The sequence below is a fragment of the Phoenix dactylifera genome, chromosome 9, assembly GCF_009389715.1.
Source record: "Phoenix dactylifera cultivar Barhee BC4 chromosome 9, palm_55x_up_171113_PBpolish2nd_filt_p, whole genome shotgun sequence".
NCBI lineage: Eukaryota > Viridiplantae > Streptophyta > Magnoliopsida > Arecales > Arecaceae > Phoenix > Phoenix dactylifera.
Genome location: NC_052400.1, coordinates 140211 through 157352, shown reverse-complemented (window position 1 = coordinate 157352; position 17142 = coordinate 140211). Strand labels below are relative to the sequence as shown.

At 41.6% G+C, this 17142-nt stretch overlaps 1 protein-coding gene and 1 long non-coding RNA gene across 2 annotated transcripts; both read right to left on the bottom strand.

Moving 5' to 3' along the window:
• Nucleotides 1-7604: 7604 nt before the first annotated feature.
• On the bottom strand, nt 7605-12462 carry LOC103721259 (protein transport protein SFT2-like). The gene is made up of 4 exons (XM_008811390.4): nt 12060-12462; nt 10207-10474; nt 8379-8483; nt 7605-8012 (listed from the first exon to the last, which is right to left on the bottom strand). The coding sequence occupies exons 1-4, from the start codon at nt 12254-12256 to the stop codon at nt 7902-7904; spliced, it is 681 nt and encodes a 226-aa protein (XP_008809612.1). The 5' UTR covers nt 12257-12462; the 3' UTR covers nt 7605-7901.
• Nucleotides 12463-15257: 2795 nt separating this feature from the next.
• On the bottom strand, nt 15258-17138 carry LOC120111825. The gene is made up of 3 exons (XR_005513216.1): nt 16864-17138; nt 16635-16738; nt 15258-16417 (listed from the first exon to the last, which is right to left on the bottom strand). It is a non-coding gene; the product is annotated as an uncharacterized LOC120111825 (long non-coding RNA).
• Nucleotides 17139-17142: the final 4 nt, after the last annotated feature.

Below are 17142 nucleotides of genomic sequence, written 5' to 3'. Positions count from 1 at the left end.
TTCTGTCCACCGGAAGTCTTTCGGCTGTTTAAGGCTCTTGAAGAAGGGGAGGCATCGCTCGGCTGACCGAGAGACGAACCTTCCCAGGGCGGCAACCCGCCCCGCGAGTCGTTGCACCTCCTTAACTGTCTTTGGAGGCGACATCTCTTGCAGTGCCCGGATTTTCTCCGGGTTGGCTTCAATTCCGCGCTGGGTCACTATGAAACCCAGGAACTTGCCCGAGGTGACCCCGAACGCGCACTTCGCCGGATTGAGTTTCATTTGGTATCTTCTGAGCTTGGCGAATGTCTCGTTGAGGTCGGCTATGTGGTGCTCCGCCGCTCGGCTCTTTACCAGCATGTCGTCCACATAGACTTCCATGTTCCGGCCGATCTGGTCTTTAAAAATTTGGCTGACCAGTCTCTGATAGGTGGCCCCAGCGTTTTTCAGGCCAAAGGGCATCACCTTGTAGCAGTAGGTGCCCTTGTCGGTGATGAAGGCCGTCTTCTCCTCGTCTTCTGGCGCCATTCGGATTTGATTGTACCCTGAAAAGGCGTCCATAAAAGTTAGCAGCTGGTGTCCTGAAGTGGAGTCGACGAGCTGGTCGATGCTCGGGAGGGGGAAGCTGTCTTTCGGGCAGGCCTTGTTCAGGTCGGTATAGTCCACGCACATACGCCACTTCCCGTTGGCCTTCTTTACGAGGACTACGTTGGCGAGCCAGTCCGGGTAGGAGACCTCCCGGATGAAGCCGGCCCCGAGGAGTTTGTCCACCTCCTCAGCCGCAGCTCGTTGTCGTTCCGGGGTGGAGCCTCTTTTCTTCTGCTTTACAGGCCTGCTGGTCGGTCTCACCTGGAGTCGGTGGACCATGACCTCAGGGTCAATTTCTGGCACGTCCGCGGGCGACCAGGCGAAGACGTCAGCGTTGTCCCGCAGGAAGCTGACGAGGCAATCCCTCTCGCGGGCGCCGAGGCCGGAGCCGACCTGCACAGTTAGCTCGGAAAAATTTTCTTGCAGTGGGATTTGAATAAGGAGCTCACCGGGCTCTACTTGCTTCTTCCAGAGGGTGTCCCTCGCATCGAGGGTTTCTATGGGCAGCGAAGGGCCCATCGGGTGGTCCGGCGCCTCGGCTGGTTGCTTTACTGTGTGGGCCGCCATGTAGCATTGCTTGGCGACCAGCTGGTCTCCGCGGACCTCGCCTACTCCTTGGTCGGTGGGGAACCGCATGAGCAAATGGCGAGTTGAAACCACGGCTCGAAGGGCATTTAGCCCTGAGCGCCCAAGGATGGCGTTGTAGACCGAGGACAGACGGACCACCAGGAGGTCCATCCTCACAGTGCTCTCCCGGGGGGCGAGGCCGACTGTGACAAGGAAGCTAGCCTCACCTTCAGCCGGGACTGCATCTCCGGTAAACCCAACCAACGGGGCATTGACTCTCCGGAGATGCCCTTCTGTCGATCCCATTTTTTGGTAGGCATGATAATACAAAACGTTGGCTGAGCTTCCATTGTCAACTAGGACACGCTTTACATCAAACCTATTTACAATCATAGAGATGACCACAGCGTCATCATGAGGGGTTTCGACCCCTTCTAAGTCCTCGTCCGAGAACGAGATGACTTCATCAGTACGTGGGCGCTTCGGGGGTGCTCCCTGGGCGGCCGTTCCTGCCGAGGCCCGCCCGATCATATTGATGGTGCCGGCGATGGGCCTGTTGTCGCCCGGATTTTCGGTTGGTGCGACATTCTCCGCCGGCCTCCTTTCCTCAGGTCGGTTCCTCACGAACCGGTTGAGTACTCCCCGTCGGATGAGCGCTTCTATCTCATCCCGGAGTTGGTAGCAGTCCTCCGTGTCGTGCCCACGATCTCGGTGGAAGCGGCAATACTTCCTGGGATTCCGGGGGAGTCCCGTGTCTCGCATAGGAGGCGGGGGTCGGAAGAAGTCCCGACCCTCGATTTCCATCAGGATTTCGGCCCGGGGAGCGTTGACGGGTGTGTAGTTCTCGTACTTTTCCGGGTACGTCCGAGGCCGTGGTGGGGACCTCGGCCGAGGGGGGGTCCTTTGCTGAGATCGCCTCTGCTGTCGGGGCGGACTTCTCAGTCTGGGGAGGTTCTTCTCTCGGCGGGGGGATCGGCTCCTTTGTCGGCCGCGCTCCTCGCGACGTTTCTTCTGCTTCTTCGAGGCGGGCTCAATTGCCCCCCGCCTGGATGCAACTGCCTCCTCGGCCTTGGCATACTTCCGGGCTCGGGCCAACATTTCAGTGAAGTCGGCCGGGAAGCTCTTCTCGATGGAGAAGAGGAATCGGTAGGAGCGAACCCTAGTCTTCAGAGCCGACATAGCTATCGACTGGTCTAGCTCACGAACCTCCCATGTGGCGGCGGTGAAGCGGTCCAGGTACTCCTTGAGGGACTCCCCCTCTTTCTGTTTGATGTCGAGGAGGGAGTCCGACGTCCGTCGCTGGCGCCGGATGGCAGCGAAGTTGGTGGCGAACTGCCTGCCGAGCTGCTCAAAAGAGGACACCGTATTCGGCTTCAGCCCAGAAAACCAAAGCCGAGCGGTCCCTCGGAGGGTCGCTGGAAAGGCCTTGCAGAGTATGGCCTCCGAGGACCCTTGCAGGGCCATGAGGGCCCGATAGCTCTCTAGATGGTCGAGAGGGTCAGTCGTCCCGTTGTAGGGTTCCACTTGAGGCATTTTGAACCTCGCGGGAACCGGCTCATCCTCGATCTGGCGGGAGAAGGGGGACTTAGTAGTGAACTCAAAGTCTCCCTCTTGTCTTGCCTTCTTGCTGTGGAGCGCCGCAATCTGGCGCTCCAGATGCTCAACTTTCTGGTCGAGCTCCCCCACTCGTGGAATTGTCGCCGTGGTTTGCGCCGGCTCACGGTGGTCTGGGGCTGACTCCGCCTCAGAAAGCTGGGGCCTCCGGTCGAAGCCTTCTCCCGGTGACTCCCTCCGGGGGGAAGCTCGTTCTTCGTTGTTGGCTCTGGAGGAGCCATGCAGGTTTTGGCTTGGAAAAACCGGGCCGTTGGGGAGACACTCCGGCAGGGCCTGAGCCCGTGGGGGGAGCGTAGGTAAGGCTTCCTCGCGCCGCAGACCCTGAACGGCGGCGGCCAGGGCCTGGACTTGCTGTACCAAGGCGTCAAACTGTTCCGGCTGGACCTGAGGAACCGGGTCCGCCGGAGTTGGAGAATTCTGGACAGAGTGTCTAGGACTTTGTGGGGGACGCCGGGAGGCGTTAGAGGCTCCCTTACTTCTCAACTTCATGACTGCTACTCGGTGCCCTTCCTCTAGCGCCAACTGTTGCTGAAAATTGGACCCGGGGGCAATCTTCGGTCGAGGAGAGGGAGCGGCGAGTTCTCACGGCGGGGCGGCGGTCCGTCGGCGGGCAGCGTCCTCCGTCTGGGGCGGTCGGAGAGAAGGGACGGCTGGCCCACGCGGCAAGGCGGCGATCCGTCAGCTGGCGGCGTCCTCCGTCTGGGTGCCTGCACACGAGCCGGTGGCCGGGTTTTCCGGCGCCGGCCCTCCGACGCTCAAGTCAGGGAGGGGGCAAATAGTGTAGAAAGGAGATAAACAGTGTCTGTAGAGTGCATCAATCTTTCAACCCTCTCCTGAGAGGCCAAGGCTCCCTTTTATAGGCGGGGGTCGGTTTACCTGCGATGTAATAGGGCGAAGCCGTAGTACGGCTCGGCATGTCATTCGGGTCGGCGCACGGTCAGGCGAATCATTGCACTGATGTCGGCGGTGAGGGCGTCGTACAGCCCGAACTAGCACGCTATCAGGCGAATTATTGCATTGGTGTCGGAGGTATGGCCGAGATCGGAGACTTATCATAGTTGACTAGACTCTGCTGGGCTGATTTGCCGTGGAGAGCTGAGAGTCCGTAGATGACAGGAGCCATGCGCATTTATTGTGGAGTAAGTCGGAGATCCGCATTTATTGTGGAGTAAGCCGGAGATCCGCATTTATTGTGGAGTAAGCCGGAGAGTTACAGCGACCATGCGCAACAAATGCCAGAGGGGCGTCAGGGTATGGTCCTCGGCCAGACCTCAGAGGCGCACGGCCGTAGTAGGTGGCTGACAAGAGTAGACCTCGAACATCGGGGTTTTTCTTAGGTCGGAGGTCTCGAGGTCGGGCGTTCCGAAGTCGGACGCCGACTTCGGCCGTCCGGGGTCGAAAGTTATACGGCTTCTTAGGGGCATTTATGTCATTTGGAAAAAAATCTTATTCCCCCCAACAGGCACAAAGATGCAAACAAATTTAAATGGTTGTGGTGCCAACAATTGTAACTTCTTAAACCTGGCCTTGTCATACAGGCATGGAACTTCGACTTGGCCGGCCAAGTGAGATCAGCAACTTCGGCGCAAAGGAGAAAGGTGTCCGGTCCTTGTCATATTGGCATAGAACTTTGACTTAGCCGGCCGCGTGAGATCTACAACTGCGGCACAAAGAAGAAGGGATTGTCATTGAAGCACATTGCTTAGGCATAGTTGCAAGCTTGGCCTGCCACGCGAACAAATTTAAATGGTTATAGTGCCATCAATTTTAAGTTTTAATTGAGATTTCTTCAAAATATATTAAGGTAAAAAAAAATCTTATGATCTAGGCAATCTGGGGTCTTGGGAGGTTTCTGTACAAAATGGTTTTCTCATGAATTGCATTCGTGTCATTTAACTTTTCAGACTTTCATGTGTTCAATTATGTTTATAAACTAATTCTATAATATAGTTCAGCTAGATATGGTACAAAAGTATGTGTAAAATACCTTCATGTTTAAAGTATCAATACGCAAATAGCTTTGGGAGGCAAATTTAGTGGTTGATTGGTCGGCCAATCAGGATGGTTCTATTAAAGGCAAGGATAAGCTGGTTGGTAATTTTCTAATTCTATTGAAAGTGATTTGATCATTGGATGAATTTTTTTACGTTTAGAAAAAGTGACTCTAGAGCAAAAGGGAGAAAAAGGATTTATGCAGCAGACTCCAAATAGTTTTAGCTTTGGTTTTTTTTTAATTATTGTTACTAAATATTAAGGCTTAATTGAGTCAAGTTGCTCAATACATGGATTTAGAAATGTTTTTAAACTGAAAAAGATAGAAATACATGTTTAAATGTTGGTAAGGATCCTAATCCTCTTGATGAGTTGCACACCATTGGACGCATAAAATATCCAAAGTGGTAGATTATAACTTGATTTACCGCTAAGTTATGACTAGCAATCTAGAATCATTGGTTAAAAAGAAAAAAAAATTACAAACCATGAAGAAATATTAGACATCAACAATTAACTGATCACTTGCAATAAATCTCAGAGTCCTTATAAATGCAACCATGACTTACAATCCTTTACAGTGTATATATCCTCCACCAGGGGAAAGTACTTAAAAGTTCCAATATCAGTTTCTCTTGACAGTAACTTGGAAATAGGTTTTCCTAAACACACCCCATTGGCCAACATTTCTTCATAATTACAATCATTATATCGTCATCATTTACAATATTGTCATTTAGGGAGTGGAGTTCCTTTAGGTCTTCTCTACTACCACTATTACACGGGAAACTCCTACGTGTGGACTTACCCTGACTCCATCTTTGCAATGATTGCCAAAATTGTTAATACAACTCCCTGCGACAGCTCATTTCACAGCATTTGATATTCTCATTCCTTTTCCCCATCTCAGCTGCATCCCACGTACTAATCATAACTAAAACGCATCTCCACAACAACCAACCTTCCACTAGGGAAAAAAAAAAAAACCAGGATTGCGACAAAGCAGGACGGAGACGTTTTCATTTGGAAAGATTCCTTTAAATCTTCTCAAAGATGTTACCGTGCTTAAAGATCTTCAAGTCTTGACGATTGGTCTAATACATGGAGAGGCCAGGCAATGGATTAAGCAACCTAACTGCATAAGCTAGGGATGAAATTTTCAGCACGAAGAGTCCGATAGAAGAATCTTTAGCCGATCCTTCTGCATGTTAATTGGAATTTGGAAGCCTTCAATCCCTAGAGAACAAAAGGGCATGAATCTAAATAATTTTAGAGCATATTTGGTTGGGGGCAAGTTGGACTCTGAAACAAGAATTGAAATAAGTGACACTCTTTCGATTGGAGAAAATCCAATTCTCATTCTGATTCTAGAAAAGAATGGAAATACCGCAATCTCTCATGACCCAATCCCTACTCTCCCATATTATTCAAGTTTCATTCTAATTCCGATTCTAATTCTGGTCGCAAAACAAATGCGGCCTTAGTGAACCATAAGACTGTAACTGATCAACAATGAAATTAATTTGCCTGCCAATGCAATTGCAGTCACCCACAGCTAAAATACTTGACCCACCGTAAATCCTAGCATGCTGAAACATGATCATTCAAATAACATCACTAGATCAAATTATTGAGAGATCTGCAAAGTTATCAATGTACAATTTACCCAAGTGAATAAAAAACCATCGCCCAACCAACCATCCATTGAGAGCTATTTTCCTGGTTGGAACAGTTAATCAATAAAAGATGGAAAGCAGGGTGATGATGAGATCACATCTTATCAACAACTACAATAAGACTCTACATCTGCAACATCACCCAGACGAGCAGAAAGAGCCCTACCAAAGACTGTCTCTCATGGAGGAAGAGATTCATCCACCCTTGGAAGCCTGTAATGCTTAAGAGAACCTACTTCCACCCACATGACTCGCTACTTTACTAAAAGTAGGCACCACTCAAGGGGTTTATACAGCTAACACACGAGGGGGGATGCACCAGCGTGTGCTAATTATGGATGATAGTGTTGAATTATGAGAAAAACCAGGTCAAAATGCGACATATAGAGAGAGCCTTAGAGGATAACAATTTACAGATAAGTAGAACAGAAGAGATTGCATGCAAGAAGATTCAGCCAAAGTAGAAATGAAAAAAGAAGCCCAAGTTAAGATAGATAATAGAAGATACCATTAAATGCTGGCATCTATTATCCAAAAGAATGGACAGATACATAAAGACAAAAGTAGTCTAATTAGTTTTAAATGGATGACATGGATGGATGCTTCCAAATCTTGTGTAACCAGTGCAAACCTTAAACAATTTGAGGGACAGTTCTATAAAAGAGAGGTAAACTTGCAAAGATTTATGGATCAAAATGTTGACCATTAAAGAGAGTCCAAGGAAACATGACTGTGATTAAAATTGGAATGCTGAAATAGATATATGGTAAAGTATCTAGAAGAGTTGTAGGAGGATGCTTATTGAAGACAAAATGATGGAGGACAAACTGAGAAGATTTGGTCATATACAATAATGAAATATTAGGGAAACTCGACAAAGTGTTACTTGAATCTTTGTCCAATGATTTATGAAGAGAAGGAAGACCAAAGGTAACATGGGTGGAGGTGACAACAATTTGGGAAAGCTTTCAACAATAATAAAGGCAGTCTTAGGAATGATTGGTGAAGGAGGATTTACAAAACTGACGAAAAATAGCTTCAAAAACACAAAAAACATACAGGGGTTATCAGATAATTAATATCTAACAGCTACAGCAGTAAAACCTGATTATAGAGCAAAATCTGCATATCATAAGCTAGACAACTCTTCTGTTTATAAACCTGTTAGACATACCCATCAAATTCTTATACAAAAAAAAAATGTACACAATTTAGAAGAATATGCATGTTTACAACAATATTCTTTCCGTTTTTGGTAAAAAAATCACTCTTCCATTATCATAAACAATGTAGGTAGAACTCCACAAACTAACTGCATAGTACAGCCAATGTTGGGGAACCCAAAAAAAATAAAAATAAAAAACATTACCATGTATGTTCTAGTACAGAAGTCTTTCTTATAACAGATGAAAACTAGGATACAAGTGCCTCGGTAGGGAAGAACCAATAAAGGAAAAAAAGATAATGAAACTACGGACTTTGGCATCACCTGCCAAAGCATTTCAGTATTGAAGATGTAAGAGTCGAAGACAGAAACTTCAGCCCAGTAGATCCTCCCGGAAAGTATGATACAGAATAGTATGCAAGTGCAAGAACCTAGGAAAATATTAAGCATGATTGTAATTCATTTCACAAAATAATTATTAAGGTATAAAATAAATGCAAGCACATTTGTAGTCGGGAAATATGGGCAGTATATATTAATTTGCATGCGGAATAAGAAAGAGTAAAGACAATATAGGGTTTATATCCATGACTCATGGCTGATAAGGGTATTTGCAAGGCGTCGACAGTGTATCAGCTTATGCTAAAATAACTTAATCAAAAATAGTAAAATTAAATAAAATAAACATATCATAATGCCACCACAGAAATTAGACCAGTTTTATTTGCTACTAACTCATGTATAGACTGAAAGGGAGAAAAGAGCAAAACTAAATTTAAGGCCATGAAATTTTATACCTGAAGCCCAGAAAAGAGAACAGAGAGAATGTAACTGTGGAGCACCATGGAAACATAAATGGTACCCACCATGCTGCCAGTAAATCCCAATGTGAATGGAAGTCTCTGCAATGTAAATAGACAAACTTATGTGAACAACATAAGATAAATATCACAAACTAACCCTTGGTTACAGCGTATCAATATTGTGTAAAGAAAGTTAAATAACTATGCTTTAGACAGGAAGTTTTCAAAAAGAAAATTCCGTGATAACAACACCACAAAACAGAACATGTGCAAAACAAAAAAAGCAATAACAAAATTTACATGCAATAATACAGCAATAGAGAGAGGACAGTTTTTTGTTGAATGCAATTAAACTTCACCATAAAATAAGTGGTGCATGAATTCACATGTTTAATGGTTTGATAGGTATAATCCAGTGAAATGACACAAGTTAAAAATACTATTATCAAGGTTTTCTAAGTTTGAATTGCTGTTTGCTAAAAAGGTCGTCCTAGAGGTTATATATGAGGATCTATGAAACCAACCTCATATCAGTGGGCATGCTTCCTGATTTCCATTTTATCAAAGTTATATCCAATTTTCCAATCAGGGCATTAGCAGATCACTAAGGCAGTCAATTTTATTGAATGACATGACATCAACCCAGGCCCTGCCTAACACCCACCTAGCCCCATGTATCGCACCAAACCTGGACTGCCACATGGGACCAAGTAAATGAGTAGATAATGGAGTAGATAGCTGTTGCAGTGCTCTAATAAAAAAATTAGTCTCCTAGATAGGGTTAGAACTGGGTCAGGTGGAGTCGTGTTTCCTCACAGCTCAAGCCCACCATGGATGGTTTTTTTCAATCTCTGAGCCACACCCAGGCCTGAAAATTTTTAGCAAGTTCAGGCTCATGCCTGAAATTTTTAGCAAGGTTAGGCCAAAGCCCAAACCCGAGTCTGGCCTGAAGCCGAAGCGTTTCCTACCCAAGCCTGAGCTCAGCATGATGGAGACAGAAAGGAAGGGTGAGGGAGTGATGGACTGGACCGGATATCTATTTGGGCTTTGCAACCTGAGTCTGAACCCGAGCAAGTTTACACATATTGGGGCTCTAAGACCAGGATCTATAGATAACCAACTATGAGGTATGAAAGGGAGAAAAAGCCATTAAGGGAGACTTCCACTCATATGGCTTATAGGTTAGATCACCAGTAATATCACCAGGGTTGAGCTGAAGAACATTAGAAAATGGTAGAAAGTTTATGAGAAAACCACCAGCCTCCATAGAATCTTAACAGATAAAATTTTCTTTCCTAGCAGTGCACAACACAAGAAAAATGGATATTATCCCTCAAACATTTGTCATTATCAACTCCAATAAAGAAATAAGAAATTCATAATGTTTTTTGTCCTTAAAGCCAAAAAATTATATTTATTTGACATATATACCTTCCTTATAACTACTCTATAACTTCAAAATGCTTTATACATATCTGTTTTACTTGGTCTTCTTTAAAATGGAAAAGAAACATTTTGAGAGGAGCACTAAAACAACAGTAATCCTTCATTTGAAAGCAATATTAACATACCCAGACAAACAAACTAAATAGTCATATCTTTTTGAAAGGCAGACTACTTTCATCTCAACAAAGTCAAAAGTGTGCCTGCAAATAACAAGCCTTATCCAGACTACCTGGGTCAGCTAAGTTCTCAGCCTTCCAATTAAAGGCAATCTGACATGTTCCTAAGCCTTTGCACACAAACCTTTAGATCTTTCAGCTTTTCTTGCTCAATCAGATGAGAGCTAAACAAATAGGAGTTTCATATTCAAAACAGATACCTCTTTTGAAGACATGTGAGCAAGCTGATTCTTGGGACCTTTAAGAGCAAAGAACGATCCAATAATCAAGATGCAACCAAGAGTAAAGCAGATAGCAAATTTCTGAGGCACCAGCACCATGACTGGAAGGAACATTGTGAATGCAACAAAAATAAAGAACACGCCACTGGCAAGGAGCAACCCAAAGTACATGAGAGCCTTTCCAGAAGGAACACTGCTGGTAGCATTCTGGAAGCTCCCCGGTAATTCCCTCACACCTTTAGACACCCTGGTAAACACCAAAGAAACATGTAAGAAAATTATAGTATGCCATGTAAATGAGAAACTATTGAGCTATCTTTCATAAACATGTTAAAGAATAAACTATGGATTGTAAATCCTTACAGTTTCAAAGAAAGATATAAAACGTGGAGAAAGAATACATTTCAAAAGCCAGTTTTTCCAAAGTTAGGCCAACGTAAGACACTTGAATTGGGAAGGGGGAAAGGAATGCTCCATACCTTCTAGTTCTTCTAGGAAAGAATCACATTTGTAGAGTCTAGATTAACATTTCTCTTTTTGAATGAGAAAGGATAAATAAATGGATAAGATCATTTTGACCAATAACAACAAAACGTGCAACAAGATTTTAGCTAAGAGAGGGTATTAAGCAAAGAAGCAATATGTTTAGAACAAAAATTAAGTGCATATAGTTGGCTTTTTAACTCTCTTTTTCCGAACATATTATTTAAGTTGTAGATCACTCTCTCGCCCTGCAGGTGCAAAGAGACAAGGTGTTATGTTTCTAAAAAGAAAAAAAAGAAGAAGAGGAAAATGTATTATTTAGAAGGGTGATAATAAACAGGTTGGAATTATCAGAATTTTCAGCATATACAATTGAGTACAAAAGAAGGAGCAGTTGGAAAAAAAATGATACCCATCCTTTTACCATCATGGACCAAGAAATGATGTCAATGAAATAAAAAGAACTATCTTTTCATCTAATATTTGTCATGCATGATGAGTGCGAGAATAACCAGACAAAGGGATTGAGTGGGACTGTGGGAGTGACCGATGGGCGAAGAGAGGGAGAAGAGGGGGAGGGAGGTTCCTTCTGAAAATCATCCACTAGTTAACACTTAGAAAATATATTCTTGATGTTAGAAAATTCATTCTTGATTATCACCTTGTTTTATTTATGTTTAGCTACTCCAGCGCCTTAGAAATTAAGAGTCATATTATAGTTAAACTCATCATTAGTAACCACATTACGATTTCAAATAGCATTTTAATTCACCAACTTAGAATCTACATGATAAAACTAGGAACTATTCATGTGTATCAGATTTTTTTTTTTGAAAAAAATTTTATTGATATTCTTTTGCTATAATCCATTGCACAAAATATTGCGAAGCTTACTACCACTATCTTAAGCATAGTCACTAAGCAAATCCCACTACATCCAACATATTCTAGGGTGCGTCTTATCTCTGCATTCTTCTTTAAAATATATTGATGGCAACAAAATCAAAACTCATTCATCTTTCAGCCACTCAATATTGACTAAATCTGATTCCTGCTATACTCTACTAAAACACTATTCTTCATACTCTATATTGATTTAACATATGCTAAAACTTTTACCATCCAATAATTTCCTCCAACATCTTCGCACCTATTCACCAACATCAATTACATGAAATTTCAGAGTACTCGCACAGAACCAAAAAACCACAAACAACGGATGCATTTACCAACCAGAATAATAAAATTCCCAAGCAATACAAATGTAAATCCAATTCAGAACCAAATAGCAATAGAAAGAACAAAAGAAGAAAAGAATTAACGAACATAGACTAAGAAATTTCTCTTACACGTTGAAGGTCCCGGTGACCTTATCGTTGGCCGTCCTGACGGCGGCCTCGAGATCGAACCCGACGGGGGAGGACCCGCTCGCCTCGGTGGATCTGGAGGCGGCGTACGAGTTCCAGTCAGAGAGAAGGGAGGGAGCCGGCTTCTGCTGCTCGTTATTGCTCGGTCCTCCAGCGAACCAAGCCTGTGCTGTCTGCATCGCGGATCAGATCGGATCAGAGGAGGAGAGAATAGGAAGAAGGGAAAGGAATCAAAGAACTAAGGGTAGATTTCGTGATAGAGATCGGGTGACCGAGCTCTCTCTTCCTCCATCAATTGCGATAGCGAGGAGAGAAAGAAGAGATCTCGGTCTCTGAAACGAGGAAGGTGGAGGAAAGAAGGTGAGGGTTTTTGTTTTCCATTTCAAGAATCAAGAACTAACGCGAGGGAAGGGATTGGTTCGGACCCGATGGTCCGGTTCGACCGACATGGTAACCTAACTGGTGATTGGATCCTTACAAGTTTTAACTCCGAAAGTTGTAACTCTTCAATGTGAACTTTGATAACAGTAAGCAGTAGAGGTATGAAATTTATCATCAGAGACCACAACATCAAACTGGCGGCGGCCAGAGATCGACAGATCTTCGATATGTCTGTCGTCAATGCCAAGCTCAAAGCTGCATTGGAAGACATCATTTATGCAAGACATGTTTTAGGTAGAGACCGCATTCTTCTCGAGAGAGACTCAGCTATGGTGATAGAGTGGGTTCGAGGTTGAAGATGCACTGCGGGCAGAATGCCGCTGCTCCACGATATTCATAGACTTTTGAGTGAGTGTGACTCCTATCGAATCACACATATCTATAAGAAGATGAATAGTGCTGCTGACTGGGTTGCTTTCTATACGGTAATTACTTCGCAAGTTTCATCTAGGAAAACCACGTATCTGCTCCTTCTCCTTTGTCCTATCTTCTTTTTTCTGAGTTTGTTGGTTGCACTTATGCCTATTGTGTGTAAGACGCTATTGTACCAAAAAACAGTCATAAGTTATAATAATTTTAAATTTAAATTTTATTTTCTACATAGTATCCACATGACCATCCTTGGATCATTATAAGGAACATAGTAAATAAAATTTTAAAGTAGATATCGGTAATGTTCATTGATTATTTTAAAATTTAATTTTCATTTTTCCACCTGATGACCATAGAACCATCTTGTGGCCATTATATGGAACATCATAAATAAAATTTCATTAGCCATCCTTATATGGTCTCCATGTAATAATCATGTAACCATTCAATTGTCACTGTATGAAAAATATGAACTAAATTTTATAATATACTTCTTTATAATTCATTGGTTATAATGAGAACCAGATTTGTATTTTATATAGTGATTGTGGAACTATTTTAAGGTTACAATATGTGACATGCAGAATAAGATTTATGGGTGGATTCTTGCATGGTTTATGAACATATTAAATTCTAAATTTTGCGCGCATGATCAGCGTATGGTCACTACATAAAGCATAGGAAATGAAAATTAATAGCAAATCAATTACTGATTGTAATAGTATTGCAATAGTATTTTTTATAGTAACCATGGAACCAATCTATAGTTAGAATATAAAAGATGGGAATTAAAGTTTGATAACAATTCGCTCTCTACTTTGTTAATTATAATAAGGCCAAAAATTCATGTCATCATACAATGACAACGTAATTATTCAGAGCTTATTATATAAAACAAGAAAATAGAATTTAATAATAATTCCCACTATTGTTCATTGACTATATTTAACAAATATATTTGATACCTTCTTTATAATGGGAAATGAGATGATAGGCCTAACCATAGTTCACTAATTACGATAAGGTCCATCCTTCGTATTTCTATACAGTGACCACAAAACTATTCTACTATCAATTTACTAAAACATAGAAAATAAACTATATAAATGGATCACTTTATTACTTATTAATATTTTAAAATCCAACTTTTTGTAATTCCATATAATGACAATAGACCATTCTAGAGTCATTATATAACATAGGAATTGAAACTTAATGAACTTGATGATGCAGGTGGTTCATTAATTATATTAGAACTTAAATTTTTTTTTCCATATGTCAATCGAAAAATGATGACATGGCTGCCACCCTTTGCTTTAGGATATTCGGGCCATGGTAGGTGAAGACGTTGCCTTCTAAGCCAAGCATGCCTAGAGACCAATGGAGCTGCAGATTGGGTGGCCTCGTATGTGGCTGACCACTCTGGTGGAACCCTCTGGGTTGGTGAGAGATAGTTGCCTAAAGCACTCTGAAACTTGTTATCTTATGACTTTTTTTGATATATTCACACTAAAAGTGTATGAGCCATTCGTTGTAGCAAAAAAAAAATGATAGTATGATCATATTTTATAGAATATGGTACATAATTTTGATGCAGATTCCTCTATAGTTTGTTGATTACAGTAAGCTCAAATCCATTTTCCCGTATAGTGATTACAAAATCATTTTGTGGTCACCATGTAGTACATTGAATATGAAATTTAATAACATGTCTTAGTTTATTCATTATATTAAAGCACTTTTTATGTTTCTTTATGGTAACCATAGAATTTGTAGTGTCAGCAAATGAAACATGAGAAGTAAAATTAATGATAGGTCTTTCATCTTTTCTTAGTTATAATAACTCTTAAATTCTGTGATATAGTGACTATAGAGTTTGTTGGAATATTTCAAAATTTCAAATCTGCCCTTCTTTATCTTTTGTCTTTTGTCTAGTGTACTTTCTTTAGTCCCACATTGGAAAGAGATAAAACTCAAAAGGTGTTTTTGTGGTCTTCAACATTTTAACTTGGTGAAGCAAAGAAAGTAAGTAGCCCACACACGCACGAGCCCAATAGAGGTCCAAGGCAAAATTGGCGGATCCGATCCGAAAATGTGTTAAAAGGGCACGTCGCGCTCGATCATCGCGCGCAGGAGGGATCCCCCTGCGCGGAAGTTCGGCTTGAGCTTGGTTTGTTTTTAAATTTTATAACCATTTTTGTGTCTTTTGGTAAAACGCCGTGTCTTTTAAATAAACGTCTCTTTCTTTTCTTTTTAAACCCTATCAAATCCGAGGATTAATATTAGAAAAATCTTATCTTCCTCCTCTTCATACTCTCTCTATTTTCCTATGTTTTCTGTATTTCTGAGTGGTTCTGGGCTGGAGGATAGGCCGCCATTACCTGCTACACCGAGATTCATTCTCAGAGGGGCGCGATCTATTCTTAAGAACAGTGAAATCACGCCTCAACCGATAAGTTCTTTCTTCATTCCATCTGTTCTTTTAATGACAGAGTCAGTTTGGGGTCCATCTGTCTAATGGCAAACCCTCTGTAATTTATCAATCATTTTGAGGCTGAAGTTTCATGTAATCTGACGATGACCCGTGGAACATTCCATGATCGCTCTATAAAACATGGAAAATAATATTTGATGACAAGTCCTCTTTAATTTATTGAGTATAATAAGGTATAAATTTCCTATGTCTCTATAATGACTACAAAAACATTCTAGGATTAATATATGAAACATGAGAAATGAAATAAAATGATAGGTCTCTCTATAATCTATCAATTATATTAAGATCCAAGCCTCATATTTTTCAGATATAGAACACAGAATCATTTTATGGATCCCTTTGTAGGCATTGATTATATTTCAATGAGATCCAAATTCCCTGGCAAAATCTGAATGGTATTCTTTGTACATCATCCACAAAACCTCACCTCACTTAACTACATCAAAATGAGCATAAGAATATGTTAGAAATCATCATCTCTTCCACTGTCCTTAACTACTTCATGGAGGCCTGGAAGACACTGGATTATCCTGACAGACTCCCCGGTTACAATAGATTGACTGATCAACGACCATGTCCTCGTGGCCAAATGGATCAACTGCCTAATGTACTGGGCTCAATAAGCACTGCGTGGTGTTTTTTACTTTTGATAACATTCCACATGCTATCAGAGGCTATTTCCTTTCGAAACCATGCAGATCACTTTGGAAAACTCACTGATATTCTTCCTGAGATTCTTTTTTGAAGTTAAAGCTGTAATTATATAGATATAATATCTTTATCAAATGTACAGACGGTAAACAATCTGAATTATTTTCTGAGCTAACATTTTAATTTTCAGACAAGTTTTCAACAGTTCAGATTGTCCTTGGGATCAATTCTTCCTGATATTCTTCTTTGAAGTTAAAGCTGTAATTATATATATATAATGTATATATATATATGCAACCTCGTTAGCAGTATTTGACAGTCATGATTGCTACTTTTCATTTGAAAAGATTGCATGAAGGCAGCAATGTTCCTGCGCTCCCTGTATATCAAAAATCAACAACCGCAGTTCCCCACTCATCAATATGCTTAATCCTCGAAGTGTTAGAAGTATGTTATTAATGACTCAGCAATTTAGATTGGAGTAGGAAGCATTGCCACAATTTAAGGAGTTGCAATCAACATGCAAATTGTTCTCGTACCACATAAATGCAATATAAGCTGAGTACAGCCAAAGAACATGATGCTAAAAAGATTACCTATGTACATCCTTGCTGCTGTACTGAACAAATTCCATATATTATGATGTTTGGAAACTGGCGACGATATATGTGATCCATGAACAATGGACAAATCAATGTACCTGAAAAAATAAATGTAAAAAATTACAAGTGAGAACACTTGAGTGGAACCATAAATAGAATAAAGAAGCTAAGGAAATGATCATTTCTTTCTCCACCAAAAACATTTTGCAGCAAGTATACACACCAAGAAATGTAATGATGCAGTATGGAACAGACTCCATCACAAAGCACATCCAATCATTTTTACAGTATTGTCCGTCTCGAGCATCAGACCTGCAGAAAATAGAAAAGAAACAGATTACAAAATCAGCTGGTTGAAAATGTCAAATATAACATAAAAATATCAGAATAACTGTCCTTGAATTTCATCAAGAAATAGCAAGAAACCAGTCAGTTGAAAATGTCAAATATAGCATAAAAATATTGTAGTAATTTTTTGAGTAGATTTTTTTTTCTTCTTTTT

Bases quoted from the DNA above. Each gene is read 5' to 3' on its own strand.
- LOC103721259 (XM_008811390.4), bottom strand. From the start codon at position 12,256: ATGCAGACAGCACAGGCTTGGTTCGCTGGAGGACCGAGCAATAACGAG. The intron at 10,475-12,059 runs GTAAGAGAAATT...GGTGTTTACCAG, and splicing joins GTCACCGGGACCTTCAACGT to GGTGTCTAAAGGTGTGAGGG. The intron at 8,013-8,378 runs GTATAAAATTTC...ATATTTTCCTAG, and splicing joins TTCTCTTTTCTGGGCTTCAG to GTTCTTGCACTTGCATACTA.